Here is a 15,223-nt window from a genome sequence, read left to right as displayed (position 1 = left end):
TTGTTAATTTAATAATAATATAAAATATATTTTATTTTATAAAAAAATATTTGTATTTAGCTATACAATTTGTATTTTCCAGTATCTCGGAAAGAGAGAGAAAGAGAGAGAGATAGAGAAATCTTGTATAAGACTTTTCCTCGAATGGAAGAACGAGAGATTATATCATACATACATCATATAAACCAGGGAAGAACAAAAACGTTCGCTGATAACGTCAGATATTGCAATAGCAACAATCTTTTTTAAGAAGTATATTTTTCATATGTGGATTATCATAATTTCTACTTAACTATGAATATATCGTATATTATATGTATAATTACAAAACAAAATGCCGTATATTGCTCGCAATATATATATTTATTTATTTCCAAGAATAATGTGCGGTAACACCCTCATACACATATATGTATATGTGTAATACATGTTTTTTACACATATTTTATAAATAATAACTGTAATGTTTAGTGCTAGTATAAGAAGATTCTGTATGGCTTCTGTTTGATTGTTCTTAAAAGCTATTATTTATTGAAAAATTTTTAGAAAATTAATTAAAAGAATCAAGCAAAGAGAAAACGGAATTATACAATTATGAGATTAATTAAGTAATTTATATAATTTAATACAATTTGAAATATGTAATTTATAATATGTAATTTATATAGAAGATATCAGAAATGTTTCATTTTCGGTTTAGAGATATTTTTGAACGCATATCGTAACTAAAATATTCACGCATCATAATTGTTGACTCTAACAATAAGGCAAATCAGCAATTTTATAATAATTTGACAGCCGTCCGACCAATTAAGATAAAAAAAAAAGTTAACAGAACGTAATATAATTTTTGTATCTCCTGTGTGTTTGATAATAATATTGCTAATTCTTTTCAAAATCAACAATCATAATGCATGAATATCTAAACACGATGTAAAAATTCGATTTAAAAATGCCGAACTTTCTTTTCTTTTTTTTTTTTTTGTTTAAGTGTCAACTGTCGGCATGCAGCTATTTGACACCAATGCCTTCAGCTATTCAGCACAAAATTTAATACCGAACTTGGCATCCAGACAAAAAGCATCGAAAGTATAGAAGGTATTTCTGACATCTTTTGTACGTATATCCCCCACCCCCCACTGCTGTGTCACGCATGTGCGAAAAAGTGAATCTTTCTAGCACTGCTAGGGAAATGCGTTGTCATGTTCGTGTCTGCGCATGCTGCGCGCCGAAACGAGAAAAGCGGAGCAGTTTGGTGACTGCTTGGAAAACGGCGAAGTCATTTTAAGCTTCTTTTGAAACGGTGCTTATTTCGAACGGCCAGAACGATGTCGGCGAGATATGACAGAGCAATCACGGTATTTTCGCCGGACGGCCATCTCCTCCAGGTGGAATACGCTCAAGAGGCTGTCAAGAAGGGCTCGACGGCGGTACGCTAAGTTCAACATAACCTTCTTTCTATCTTCGGGAGTTGCTTTCGAAGATTCTACCTAGCATTCTTTTATCTATCTGTCTATCTGGAATTATTTTATTACCATACGAATAGATTTTGTCTATATAAGCCATTTTATTTCGTTTACCTCGCGTATGACTTTGCGAATTCTCAGAGTTAGGTTAGGTTAGGATGACCAGCTTTGTGTCAACATATTTCTGTCACTATATATTACGTTTCTATCATGTTACATATATCTATTTTTACAAGTAAAATACGTATCCATGTCATTTTTAAATAGTAAAAAATTACATTAAGATAGTATCTAATAAATGATATAAATTGCAGCTTTATATAACATTTTTAATATTAAAATTTAGTATTTTATTTTTTATCTTACTTATGTGTGATAATCTTTTTGTAAGGGCAGGTTGGTGTACGTGGCGCCGATGTGGTAGTCTTAGGTGTTGAGAAGAAATCTGTTGCTAAATTGCAAGAAGAACGTACAGTGCGCAAAATATGTCTCCTAGATGATCATGTAATTATGGCTTTTGCAGGTACTACATAACATACTATACAATATTGATACAAATATCAATTTTCTATATTATATAAGATAGGATAATTACTCTTCTTTTTAACAGGTTTAACTGCCGATGCAAGAGTATTAATTAACCGTGCGCAAGTTGAATGCCAGAGTCATAAGTTAACCGTAGAGGATCCTGTTACCTTGGAATATATTACGAGGTATATCGCAGGTATGATTAGAATTTATATCAACAGAAAATTAAAATTATTTAAAACGATTGTACTAGTTTCACATAATTATTATTATTTGCAGGATTAAAACAAAAATATACACAAAGTAACGGCCGTAGACCTTTTGGAATATCCTGTCTCCTAACTGGATTTGATTATGATGGTATACCACATTTGTATCAAACAGAGCCATCAGGGATATATTATGAGTGGAAGGTATGTCTAGATAAAATCAATTTCTATATCTTTTTTTCAATAAAAAAATACAATTATTTTAATAGCTACATTTATATTAAATGCTACTTTCCCATAAAGGCGAACGCAACAGGACGCAGCGCTAAAACTGTGCACGAATTCTTGGAAAAGTATTATACTACAGAGGAAGTGTCGACAGAAAGAGGTTGTATAAAACTAGCGATTAAGGCGTTGCTTGAAGTAGTTCAATCTGGACAAAAAAATTTGGAAATAGCAGTAATGCGACGCGGGCAGCCACTACAGGTACACTTGCAATTTTTACCAAATTGCACAAATATATATTTTGGCTGAAGACATAAATATCTCTCTATAAAATATTATATATTAACACAGTTACAATAATTTTTCAGATGTTAGATACAGACACTATAGGTGAATATGTAACAGAAATAGAAAAGGAGAAGGAAGCAGAGGCAGAAAAGAAAAAACAGAAAAAGTGATGCTTTTGCACCCCCATTGTGCACTTCTATATTGTATCATTATTAATTTTTATTATAAAATAAACCATTTGGAAATAGGAAAAAAAACTGATGGAAAATTAATGATGAGATCAGGACTTCTTTATTTGTATTATTTTACTGTTACGAAATTGAAAAATATACAAAACTTATATTAAATGACTGACAAGATTATTGTGTACGAATATATATATATATATATATATGTTGTTACAATTCTTATAAATTTTTTTTATATATTTATTTTTTACAAATTAAAAGTTTTTTTAAAAGATGTATTTTAATATATTAATGAGAGAGAATAAAGTTAATATTAATAAATTTTATTAATAAATCCTAGCTAAGAGAACTAAAAGAATGTGATTCAACAAATAATACAAGTAAATCTATATATTCATTATATTTTTCAATAATTTAATATTTCAAAACTATTTCATTCTGGAATATACTCTGACGAAAGAGATCTCCCACGATGATTAAATACTTGAAAGGATGGTAAATTTCGCAGTGTTTCCCAGGATTTATTCTCCAAATCAACAACTGCTCGAATTTCTTTAAAATCACCAGCAATGTACATAACACCGTACATAACGATAAATAAACTGACTATACCTTGAATTAAAATCTGTAATAGTAAAATAATATTACACGCTAATAATATATTATTCCATATTCCATACAAAAACACTTTTATTACGTTTATCAAATAATATATATATAATAGGCCTATAATGATCTTTAGTTTTTTATATAAGAAGCAAGTAGTAATATCAAATGTTGTAACTTACATCAATTGGCAAAGTAGTAAATTCCTGTTCGGTGATTCGCAAATAGGATCGATCTACAAACAAAATTTTATCATAATATCTACTCGTTTTAATTACGTTTTATTCTTTTCGATCTTCTCTCTCGAAAGTTACATACTAATCTCATTATAACATAGAAAAAAACAATTAAAACAGAAGCAAATCTATAATTTCTCTGTAATATTAATATTAATTTAACCTAAAAAAGAATGTAACGCGTCGAGAGAAAACCAAAAGCAAATACTCACGTTGTGCGGCTGAATAAGCCGCATGTAATATAGACATAGTTCCTATAAAAGTTATAAACTTATGCATAGCCGTTGCAGGCATGTTGTTGCTTCTCTTTCACCCTAGATTAAAAAACCTATGTACACATGATCGACACGAACGCACGTGGGCGTTACTTCAGCTTAGTTTACGATTCTTTATTATTGCAAAGCTGTGTATATACATACTTATAAATTTAAGTCTAATTTAATTTAGAAGAAAATAATTCTATTCCGCTATAAATATGGGGGTAAGAATTAATAATTTTTAAATATGTTTTAATTTAAGGAATATAATTAATACTAACCTCTTAAAAATTAACAAGTATATAACATTTTATCTGTAGAAAAATTACATCATTATTAATAATAATTTATAGTCGACTTTTAATTCTGACTTGAAACTATATATATATTTTTTTTTTTCAAATTTTTATTCTTATCTACTTTTAACTTTCAGTAAACTGATTTGTAATTCTGTATTATGTATCTGAATTTATAATGAAAAATTCTGAAAGTTTTATTCAATATAAGTACATTACCTATGCAATTATTTATTTTACAGAAACTAAAAAAATCAAAAATTAGTAAAATTAAAAGGAACAATCAGATAAAGACAAAGCTTTCAAAACAAGGAAAACTTAAAACTCGACGACATAAACCACCAAAGAAGCAACCTCAGAAATCGGCACCACCATGTCCAGAAGCAGTAGAGGAAGAAGAGAGTGATCATGAAGAGGATTTGATGAATATGGTTGAAGAAGATGACTTAAAATTCTTGGAAAAAGCTATATCTAACAAATCTTACAACTTATTGAAACAAATTCGCTTAACTGAGTATGATTATATATAATTTCAAGAAAATAGGATCTTTCATAAAACATATTATTAATTGTTCTGGATTTTGTAGATCAGATAAAGATCAAAGTAAAAGAAAAAGAAGAAAAACAGAGGATGATCTTGCAATAGAGGAATTATATGAAAATAATGTTTCTAAAATCATGGAAGAGACAGCCAGGAAATCGGTTCGCATGATGCTTCCCATAAAAACACAGAGTGGTCTTGTGGAAAAACGTGTATTGGAAGAAGATAATGAAATTATAAATGAGGAAGAAGATCAAATCACAGATGATAACCAAAAAGAAAATGAAGAAAATAATCAGGAGGAAAATAGTGACATAGAAATGGATGTAGATATATGTGTAAGAACTAAAAAATATTTAATCCAAAAAAATATATATTTAAGATATCTTACACATAAAATTTATTACTATTAAAAATTTGCAGAATAACTTGCAAGGCACTGATAAACCAGTATCTACTATTGAACTTTTGGCATGTCGTGAAGAATTATTGAGATCTAAACGTTTCAAGATAGGAATACTTTCAAGCGGTATTCTAGAAAATCCGCAACTCAAATCTGGAAATTTTAAGATACTTCTAGACATGATGGATGAGAGAGCTTCAGAAGTTTACATCACTGTCAGAAAACTAGCAATGGTGTCCCTTCTAGAAGTCTTCAAAGATTTGCTACCATCTTACAGTCTCATGCAGATTTCTCAAGACGGAGTAAAGTGTATGTATCTATATATATATATATATATATATATATATATAACAAAATTATAAGAAGATAAAATCGCATAATTTATATGTCACATTTAATAATTTCTAATAAATTTTATTTGTGGTTTTAGTGAAAAAAGAAACTCTTGCATTGCAAAACTATGAAGTTACATTGTTGAGCAGTTATAAAAACTACTTAAAGAGACTCGAAAAGATATCCAACATTTTGAGAAAAAAGAAAGGAGATACGCGACGGGTGAACGAACGAGAAATGCAATTGGGTGAAATAGCTATATCATGCATGTGCGAGCTTCTCACTACCCATCCATACTTCAATTTCTCTGTTAACATAGTTAATTATATTCTTCCTTTTTTGGATAACAAACAGAGCAATGTAAGAGAGAGAGTGGCTCAATGCATTTCTCAAATATTCAAAGACGACAAACGCGGTCAATTATCTCTCACAGTAAGTATATTATAGTAACAGAAATAATTATATATATATATATATTGTATATTTATATATATATAACTGTATATTTTATATTTTAAGATGTTAATGAGAACATTAACGAATTGTTATGATATTTATTTATGCTAATAAAATTTTAGATAGTTCGAAAATTAAATCAATACATAAAATCAAGAAAACATTCTGTGCATCCTGAAGTCATAACAGTGTTATTATCTCTTCGCATAAAAGATGTCGATTTGGACAAGGAAAAAGAAGAGGAAACAAAGCAAAAAAAACTCATGTCTTATAAGCAAAGAATTCTCGCATTAAGCAGACGGGAGAGAAAAAAGAGCAAAAAACTGGAAGAAGTAGAGAAAGAATTGCTCGAAACAAAGGCTGAAGAAAATAAACAGGCGAAATCTAAAATTCTTACTGAAATTACAAGTGTGATATTTACTATATACTTTAGAGCTCTAAAACAAGCTCCCAATAGCAAAGTATTGTCTGCGTGTCTGGAAGGATTAGCCAAGTAAGACATTTTATCTCTATTAGATCAATTTGTATTTTTAATTTCTATCTTCTATATTTTACATGTATATTTTAGATTCGCACATTGTATCAATATAGATTTCTATCAGGACTTAGTAAGTGTTATAGATAGATTAATAGAAGAAGATCACTTAGGTTTGAGACAACAATTACATTGTATCCAATGTATATTTACAATATTATCTGGCCAGGGTGCAGTGCTCAATATCGATCCATACAGGTTTGTATATAACTTAATGTGCTGCTTTATATATTTCTATAGAATAAGTACTACTTTATAAAAAAAATTACATTCTCTATATGTGTATTTTTTGTGTAGATTTTATGTGCATTTGTATAAAAATATATTGAAAGTTCATTGCGGGAGGACGCACGCGGAAACTGAGATTGTACTGAAGACATTGATGCAGATTCTCATTCATCAGCGGAAAAGGATTTCGCAGACGCGTCTGATAGCGTTCGTGAAAAGAATAAGCATACAAGCTTTGCAACTACAACATAATGCAACGCTGGCGACTCTCGGTATTATAAAGCAAGTCATGCAATTTGGAAAAGCGGCACACATTTTATTGGACACTGATTGCATTGGAGACGGTCAGTACCAGATCGAAATCGAAGAACCTGACCATTGCAACGCGCATTGTACTGCATTGTACGAGCTTATTGCTCTACAGGTATGGTATCAATACGATACTTCTTTATGTTTGTTGAAAAAGATTGAATAAGACATATGATAATGTATTGTTACAGCGTCATTATCATAGTGTAGTACGGCAACTCGCTAGAAATATAGTGTATGTGGTGCCTACGAGTGGTGAGGGCAGTTTGGCTATCGAAATTGCGAAATTGTGAGTACTAATTTTGCCTAACAATCCATAGATGTAAAAAATTATACATGACTTATACATGATCGAAAATCATGAAAAAGTTAATTATAAATTAAATTTTTTTACATTTCCCCCCATAGTATTTAATTATTTTATTAATTTTAGAACACCTGAAGAACTTTACACAGAATATGACCCTACTGGTGTAGCATTCAAGCCTACTATACCTATTCCAGAGAAAATTACTGTTAAAAAAGCATCAATACATCATAGCATGAGTTCTAAATTCGAAGAATATCTTAATACTGTCGATATCGATAATCTGTTTATGGATGGATATGTAGATTTTTACAAAGCTTGTAAAAACAATTCGTGAAATAAAATTTTAAAAAATGTATAAAAAAGATAAGTGCACAGATAAAAACTCTTGCTAAAAATTCTTATGACAAGAGAGAATGATTAAAAGAGAAATAATTAAAGATTTAATTTTAATATGAGATCGATAATTCTCGTTCAACGTTCTTCGAGCACTTTTGAATCTGCCTCTGCTACTTGTTCCTGCGATTGCGTTCGAAAATTCACTCATCGAAGTAGCATTTGATTGACCAATCGGGATAAAAAACTCGTTGCTTCTTTTGTCCTGATTGGTCAACCAAATGCCATTCTACTTTACAAATAGATTTTTGAACGCAACTTCGCACGCGCGTTCGCGTTTTGATATTTTGACATGTTTTGACTTTGTTCGCGATATTATCAACAAATTCTGGGAACAGAGATTGAAGTAAATCACCGAAGATGATGTCCGAGAGGGATTACGCGCCCTTGAGCGCGGCGTGCGTTCGTTCCCTCAATGACAAGTTGTACGAGAAACGGAAACCAGCTGCTTTGGAGATAGAGAAGTAAGGTTATTAACGTGCACTCATTATATTATCGTTTCATGAACTTGATAATCTCTTTACAGGATGGTGAAGGATTTCGCCGCTCACAATAACACCGTGCAAATCAAGAGATTGCTGAAAGTCCTCGGACAAGACTTCGCAACTTCGCAAAATCCGCATACGCGCAAGGGCGGCTTGATCGGTCTCGCGGCGATCGCCGTTGGTCTCGGGAAGGATACGGGTCAGTATATAGAGGATCTGATCCATCCGATCCTGGCATGCTTCTGCGACGCCGACCTGAGAGTCAGGTACTACGCCTGCGAGAGCCTGTACAATGTGGTCAAAGTGGCAAGAGGCTCGGTGTTGCCTCAGTTTACAGACATCTTCGCTGCTCTTAGTAAATTGGCCTGCGATTCCGAGCAGAATATAAAGAACGCTACCGAATTACTCGATAGACTGATGAAGGTAACTGATTATCAACTTTGTATCATTAAAAGTGCAAATGAATTATTCTATATCTCGTATATCATGTTTTAGGATATCGTGACAGAGAGCGGCCTCTTTGATTTAGTCGGATTCATGCCTCTATTGCGCGAACGTATCTATACGAAAAATCCATTCGGCAGACAATTTGTAATATCGTGGGTATCTGTGCTGGATGCGGTACCCAATATGGACTTTATTATATTTCTGCCTGAGATACTTGATGGATTGTTCAGAATATTGGAGGACCCGACGCCGGAGATCAAGAAGGTCACGGATACGGTTCTCGGTGAATTCTTACGTAGCATAAAAGCTAATCCTGCGCGAGTGGATTTTCCAGCTATGATAAATATACTGATTACGCACGCTCAGAGTAATGACGAGCTACTTCAGTTGACCGCCATCACGTGGATAAAGGAGTTCGTACATTTATCCGGTCCTCTTATGCTCCCGTATATGTCCGGCATTCTCGTGGCGGTTTTGCCATGCTTGGCCTACGATGGTGATACACGGAAGAGTACTAAAGAAACAGCGACGCAAGTAAATGCGAATTTAATGAAATTGATAATTATGGAAAATACAGAGATTACAAGTAAGAAGGAGAAAGACAATGTACGTTCTACAAAAGAGAAAAACGGTAAATTGCAGATTTTTAATCATATTACTTACGAAGTGGTTACAATAGATCAAATAGCATATTCCAGATCATTGGGGAGTGTTTTGAATTACTGCAAAGATTATTTAAAATCGGAAGTAATTTAAATTATTTCGGAAAGTATGAAATGAAAAGGTGTTAATGTTTGCACAACAGTCTTAGTCTATGTTGTATATGATGATAATAGAATTTTTTCTGCTTTCCATTTTCAGATACAATGCAAAATTGTTCCTTAGCTGAAAGCTTAGATCTTGCCAGTGTTGTAGAAGTACTTACAAAGCATTTACTGTACCTGTCGGTTCAAACCAAGGTCGCGGTTTTAAAATGGATACATCATTTGTTCATAAACATTCCACATAAAATGTTTAATCATATTGAGGACTTTTTTCCAATATTAATGAAATCCCTGAGTGATACTTCGGACGAAGTAGTGCAACAGACTTTAGTGGTAATGGCCGAGATTATCAGTTCGAAATCTCCAGAAGCGGTAACGACCGATCCCAACGCAAAAGTGCAGAATAAGTATTTCACCAAATTTATAGTTAATTTATTGAGACTCTTCTCGACCGATAGACATTTATTGGAAGAACGGGGCGCTTTCATTATAAGAGAATTATGTGTCCTTTTGAGTGCAGAAGATATATACAAAACACTGGCGAAGATTTTATTGGAAGAACAAAATTTAAGCTTTGCTTGTACAATGATACAAACCTTGAATGTTATCCTGTTAACCAGTTCCGAATTATTCGATTTGCGTAACAAACTTAGACGTTTAGATTCTCCAGTAAGTTTCCCATATTACCATTCAACTTTCTTGCAAGATCATTGAATCATTATATATAAATTTTCAATTTTATATCGTTGTAAGATAATTTTTATAAATAAAATACGATTTTCTGGAATATACAATATTAATATTTTTAGGACAGTTGCGCGTTATTCGAATGTCTTTACGTGTCTTGGTGTCATAATCCGGTCGCGACAGTGGCTCTGTGTCTTCTATCTCAACATTACCGACATGCCAGCAACATCATTCGATCTTTGTATCCTTTATTCTTTCTCTTTTATTCAATCAATTTTTTTCATTATTTCAATGATCTTTTTTTAAAACCTTAACGCAACATTTTTATCAGCGAAAATATAGAAGTTACAGTGGAGTTTCTGACAGAAATAGACAAATTAGTGCAGCTAATAGAATCACCGATATTCACTTGTAAGTATATGGTATAGTACTATTATAAAATATTTAATTTATATTTTTTTTTTTCTTCTTTAAGATTTGAGATTGCAACTATTGGAATGGGAGAAGAATGATGCTCTGATATACGCGTTGTACGGCTTGCTCATGATTCTGCCGCAGAGTGAAGCTTACGCTACTTTACAACGTCGTTTAGCGGCGATTCCTCCAGCTAAGAAACCGATAGCTGATAAACGCGAAAGATCGCAGGAGAAAGCTTATTGCCCGTTTGATTTCAGTGAACTATTGAAACATTTCCATATAGTTCAAGAACAACACAAGGAACAAAAGCGTAAACAAAGACTGAATTCTTTAGTCGAGAGAAATACTAGTCACATAGACACATGAATATTCATACAGCACACATATATATATATATATATAATAGATATGTTTAAAATACTACCGATAGCTGATAAACGCGAAAGATCGCAGGAGAAAGCTTATTGCCCGTTTGATTTCAGTGAACTATTGAAACATTTCCATATAGTTCAAGAACAACACAAGGAACAAAAGCGTAAACAAAGACTGAATTCTTTAGTCGAGAGAAATACTAGTCACATAGACACATGAATATTCATACAGCACACATATATATATATATATATAATAGATGTTTAAAATACTAATTTTTTACTACATAACGGACGTAAAACTATTACACACTCGCCTATGTTTGGCTTTGTTATAAATATGTAATTATTATTTATTAAAATGCAATCGTTGGACTCATTGAAAATAAACGACTGTATGTTGATTTTAAAGTAAAGTAGTCATTTATTTGTTCAAAAGAATAAAAAATAATGAATCTTGTCTTCATTTAACTTAGCAAATCTATACAGCACTAATCCCGCACAAATACAGCACTACATAAATATATCTCAGATTCTGTTAATATATACACTCTAATTTTCAGTCTTCATCTCATAAGTATATTGTCGGATGATTGATAGAGAAATGACAAAATTGCACATATTAAAGTTCATATTGCGCATCGCCTATATCTTCCACTCTATCAATCACTGACAAATTGTCAAGCTGATCTATAAACAGACCATTTTCATAGAGGAGTACTGCAATTTGTTCTTGCGTATCGCAGATATTGCGCCATTTCTTGGTGCTTTCCTGTGCCGGCACGTTCGTTTTCTCGATTGTTTTCAATTTTCCGGGCAGCCTGTCCAACGAATGCAAAAGATTCTCGTTACGTTCTTTGCTTTCCTGCGATAAACGATAGGAGAACGATTCCAACGCGTGTTCGTAACCGTCTATGTCCTTGTCTAATATCTGAGTTTGCAAGAACACCGTTTGTGCCATTTTGTACCAATCTGCGACGCACTCGGATCGCTGCGTCATAGCTGGTATACATTCCGTCTCGAGAAGCGCTTTCAATCGACGTCCTGTTTCCGTGACCTGTTTGTGACCGAGGGAGATTAGTGTTTCAATCAATCGACAATTGCAAGAAATCATTCGCGCGATTTCTCTCCTCTCCTTTCTGACTGTCATGCAATATTGCTAATGGATCAGGAAGTTTAATATAAACTTGCATACCTTTATACGTTCAAGAACATGAAACTGTTCGTCGTTGTAAGTGAGGCTACGAGTGGCCCTGTCTCTCAACAAGTGTTGCCACCCGTCTCTCAAGCGATCGACTAATGTCGCTGCCCTCTGACTCGCTTTCGTCGCCCACGGACACCACAAGCCGCGAGTACTATTGTCCCATTCTCCACGTAAACTGCCCTCCTTTACATATCTGCAAATTTTTTATGTAATATTTATACTAATTATATTTCTTTTTCATTGTGCTCTTCATTAAATTTAATCGCATTTAATCCCATTTAATCCATGAACCGTTGGAATATCGAAATAAAGTAAATATCTGTAAACAGGAATGACCGATTTTTTCAATGAAATTAAATACAAAATCATTTTTCTTTTTGAATCAGGTTTTTTGGCTACAACAAATATGTTTTACATTGTCATTTGAGATAATTTACCTTTGATGAAGCTGTACTATTGCTGGAGTCAGTTCGGTGGTAAGCTCTTTGTTCTTTGTATCCAACTCTTTCCGCCAGTTTTTCACCTCCACCGCAGTTTGACCGCCACCTCCAAACTTTCGAAAAACATGTTTAGCAAAAGTCTCGCTCCGTTCGATTGCTAATATGGTATCCTCCATTGCTTTCGTAAATTCCTTTGAATGATGACACTTTTCCAATACTCGGGTGAGTTCAGTAGATAAGAGTCCACTGAACGCCTCTATGGCATCTCGCAATAGTTTACTGCACAATGCCAATTTGTCGATTCTACGTTTACAGACATGGCCTACGGAGCATGCGACCTTGGCCTGGCTCGCATCGTTCTCTACGGAAACGAGATTCGCAAAGACGGGAAACTTTGGCAACTCAGTCTCCATTGGCAGCACGACATTGTTGTTCTCTCGCGAGAAGAGCATCAACGGTTTATCGTTGTTAGTAGTGGGATATCCCTTGCCCGGCGTAGATTCCTCAACAAAATTCGTGAGAGGCGCTTCACCAAGAAGAAGGATTTGCGCGTGGGGCATGATCTCCGTTTGATCCTGAATGTGTATCTGTAAAGCAACCAACTTCTCTTCTGGATGTAGGAAGATCTTGATCAGGCTGGCTCGGTGAACGTTAAATATATGAACTGGTTTTCGACAAAGCGTGTCTGTGACTTCGCTGAAAAATCGATCGAAGCTCCAGATTCTTTGCTGATCCACTTCGAGCAAGCCAGCCAGCAATGGAGTCACTATCCTTTTCAGGCCTGCGCTCAACTGACAGTTCTGCGGCAATTCCCTGCTCCACTCGATCGGTCCGTTTTCCGAAGTTTGTAGTCCGGATATCACGCCCGACGCCTTCTTCGTCGTAATGTAGAACATGGTCTCCTTGTTCCTACGCCCGCCGAACGGTCTAAATGGCAAATTTCCCGTTGCGACGTGATAGAGAGTCACACCTATAGACCATAAGTCGACGGTTGCACCGAACGTTTTGCCGACGGGTTTTCGGAGGACCGCGCGCTCGTACATATCCGGATGTAAGTATTCCTCGGTACCGTACAGAGAAACGAACTGCTGATCCTCCTGCAATTCTCGAGCGGCTCCGAAATCGGTAAGCTTGTATATCGTACTACCGTCATCAGCGATGAATTTCATTATATTACCTGCGTGAAAAAGAATAAAAATTCGAATGTAAAATACTTTATACATAAATTTAATGTGTCTCTCGACTTTTCTCACCTGGTTTAAGGTCCCTGTGAACCAGATTATTGTCGCGCAGGTGCTTCATACCAGCTGACAGATGTTCTAATACCAGCAGAAACTCGCTCTCCGCAAGACCGTACGTATTCTCGGGATCATCCAGGATATTGAAGAGACTACCGCCGGTGCAGAGCTCCATGACGATCACCTTACCCCTGCCATCCTGTTCCTCCTCGATCGCCAACAATTTGACGATGTTCTCATGTTTGACTTTTTTGAGCACTTCAAACTCTCTCACTTGTACATCGTGTGGCCGCATGTGGCTAAGCTGATTGAAAGTCTTGACCGCGACGGGTTCCCCATTGTTTTTGTTGACACCCTGGAACACCGCGCCAGTTGCGCCCTTGCCAAGCACGCTGGTGGTGCACCAGACGTAGTTGGCGGAGCCTCGAAGGAAGGACATGTCCGTGCGCTTTTCCTTGACATCAACGAACAGCTTTCACCGTCTATTCACTCTCCTACTTGATATCATTTCGATCAATCTCCTTTGTACTTTGGTCTTCTATCTATTTGGTGACGTCATCCGCGATGTGACGGATTTGCGTTGTGCGCACTATTTGTTGATATTAATGACATAAAATTGACACAGCATCGGAAAAATTAAAAAAAAGTAATAATAATAATAATAATAATAATTGAGCTTATATATACAATTTTATCCCGTTTTAAAAGATCTACGTCTTTAATTGTACTTTCTACACTTGTACATACAATCGCATTTTCTTTTCTCCTTCCTCCTCCAAGGATAGAAGATACGCTTCTTTCATTATTGTAACGGTGTAATTAATCTCTTGTCTGACGTCTGTTCGTTGAGCTACATTTCGCCTCACTTTCTACATTTAAAAGGCGACAGATATATCGGATCAGATTTCGAAGAAAAAAGCAAAAATGAAACAGAGTTTAGAAAGCGTGACAAAACGAACGGACTGTTTCTGATTAATTAGGTTACGTTGGGTTAGATAAGGTTAAGTTATCGATGCGGATACCTGAGTCGGATAAATCGATCCCTATATAAGCGACGATCGATAAAGTTGAATTTTGAAATTCCACTGATGATAAATGAGGCTTAATTAAATCGATATAAAACTGATATGAGTTGATGACGTACGTATATATACATCTCATAATTTTAATAATTCCCCTATTTTTTTCCAGAATATATACTTCTTTGAAATCGTATCATTAATCAACAATTTTCTCTTAACGACGAATTATCTGGAATCGATTTTACCGCTTTTAAAATATGTGACATTCGCATCTGCCGTGTCTCTACAACTTCCGCCTTTTGTTTCTCGATAAAGCAATCGAACGTATCCAGAAACAGAGA

The 15,223-nt window shown here is 34.4% G+C and overlaps 5 protein-coding genes across 7 annotated transcripts; 3 read left to right on the top strand and 2 right to left on the bottom strand.

The window, feature by feature from the left end:
• The first annotated feature begins 1,204 nt into the window (after positions 1-1,204).
• Positions 1,205-2,973, top strand: LOC115239958 (proteasome subunit alpha type-7-1). Its single transcript, XM_029814853.1, has 6 exons — positions 1,205-1,430; positions 1,863-1,989; positions 2,077-2,190; positions 2,274-2,407; positions 2,507-2,689; positions 2,797-2,973. The coding sequence occupies exons 1-6, from the start codon at positions 1,329-1,331 to the stop codon at positions 2,884-2,886; spliced, it is 750 nt and encodes a 249-aa protein (XP_029670713.1). The 5' UTR covers positions 1,205-1,328; the 3' UTR covers positions 2,887-2,973.
• Positions 2,974-3,211: 238 nt separating this feature from the next.
• LOC115239967 (membrane magnesium transporter 1) lies at positions 3,212-4,041 on the bottom strand. Its single transcript, XM_029814866.1, has 3 exons — positions 3,959-4,041; positions 3,693-3,745; positions 3,212-3,529 (listed from the first exon to the last, which is right to left on the bottom strand). The coding sequence occupies exons 1-3, from the start codon at positions 4,038-4,040 to the stop codon at positions 3,338-3,340; spliced, it is 327 nt and encodes a 108-aa protein (XP_029670726.1). The 5' UTR covers position 4,041; the 3' UTR covers positions 3,212-3,337.
• A 19-nt stretch (positions 4,042-4,060) lies between these two features.
• Positions 4,061-7,783, top strand: LOC115239966 (nucleolar complex protein 3 homolog). The gene is made up of 10 exons (XM_029814865.1): positions 4,061-4,227; positions 4,542-4,813; positions 4,887-5,178; positions 5,264-5,552; positions 5,674-6,008; positions 6,155-6,525; positions 6,601-6,765; positions 6,865-7,219; positions 7,296-7,393; positions 7,538-7,783. The coding sequence occupies exons 1-10, from the start codon at positions 4,222-4,224 to the stop codon at positions 7,746-7,748; spliced, it is 2,394 nt and encodes a 797-aa protein (XP_029670725.1). The 5' UTR covers positions 4,061-4,221; the 3' UTR covers positions 7,749-7,783.
• A 263-nt stretch (positions 7,784-8,046) lies between these two features.
• LOC115240034 (protein VAC14 homolog) lies at positions 8,047-11,234 on the top strand. 2 transcript variants are annotated; one of them, XM_029814983.1, is made up of 8 exons: positions 8,047-8,271; positions 8,334-8,715; positions 8,788-9,370; positions 9,601-10,172; positions 10,313-10,431; positions 10,522-10,601; positions 10,666-10,828; positions 11,054-11,234. In XM_029814983.1, exons 1-8 carry the CDS (start codon positions 8,168-8,170, stop codon positions 11,196-11,198), a joined length of 2,148 nt encoding a protein of 715 aa, XP_029670843.1. In that variant the 5' UTR covers positions 8,047-8,167; the 3' UTR covers positions 11,199-11,234. The 2 variants fall into 2 exon arrangements, with proteins under 2 accessions (XP_029670843.1, XP_029670842.1); XM_029814982.1 differs by lacking the exon at positions 11,054-11,234 and having other exon boundaries at positions 10,666-11,017.
• Positions 11,235-11,380: 146 nt separating this feature from the next.
• LOC115240033 (serine/threonine-protein kinase TBK1) lies at positions 11,381-15,004 on the bottom strand. 2 transcript variants are annotated; one of them, XM_029814981.1, is made up of 5 exons: positions 14,608-15,003; positions 13,876-14,449; positions 12,620-13,799; positions 12,174-12,375; positions 11,381-12,035 (listed from the first exon to the last, which is right to left on the bottom strand). In XM_029814981.1, exons 2-5 carry the CDS (start codon positions 14,297-14,299, stop codon positions 11,601-11,603), a joined length of 2,241 nt encoding a protein of 746 aa, XP_029670841.1. In that variant the 5' UTR covers positions 14,300-14,449; positions 14,608-15,003; the 3' UTR covers positions 11,381-11,600. The 2 variants fall into 2 exon arrangements, with proteins under 2 accessions (XP_029670841.1, XP_029670839.1); XM_029814979.1 differs by having other exon boundaries at positions 13,876-15,004.
• Positions 15,005-15,223: the final 219 nt, after the last annotated feature.

This window comes from Formica exsecta, unplaced genomic scaffold, assembly GCF_003651465.1.
Source record: "Formica exsecta isolate Colony F162 unplaced genomic scaffold, ASM365146v1 scaffold4, whole genome shotgun sequence".
Lineage (NCBI taxonomy): Eukaryota > Metazoa > Arthropoda > Insecta > Hymenoptera > Formicidae > Formica > Formica exsecta.
The sequence above is the reverse complement of the archived record's forward strand: the minus strand, read 5'-3'. Positions and strand labels throughout refer to the sequence as shown.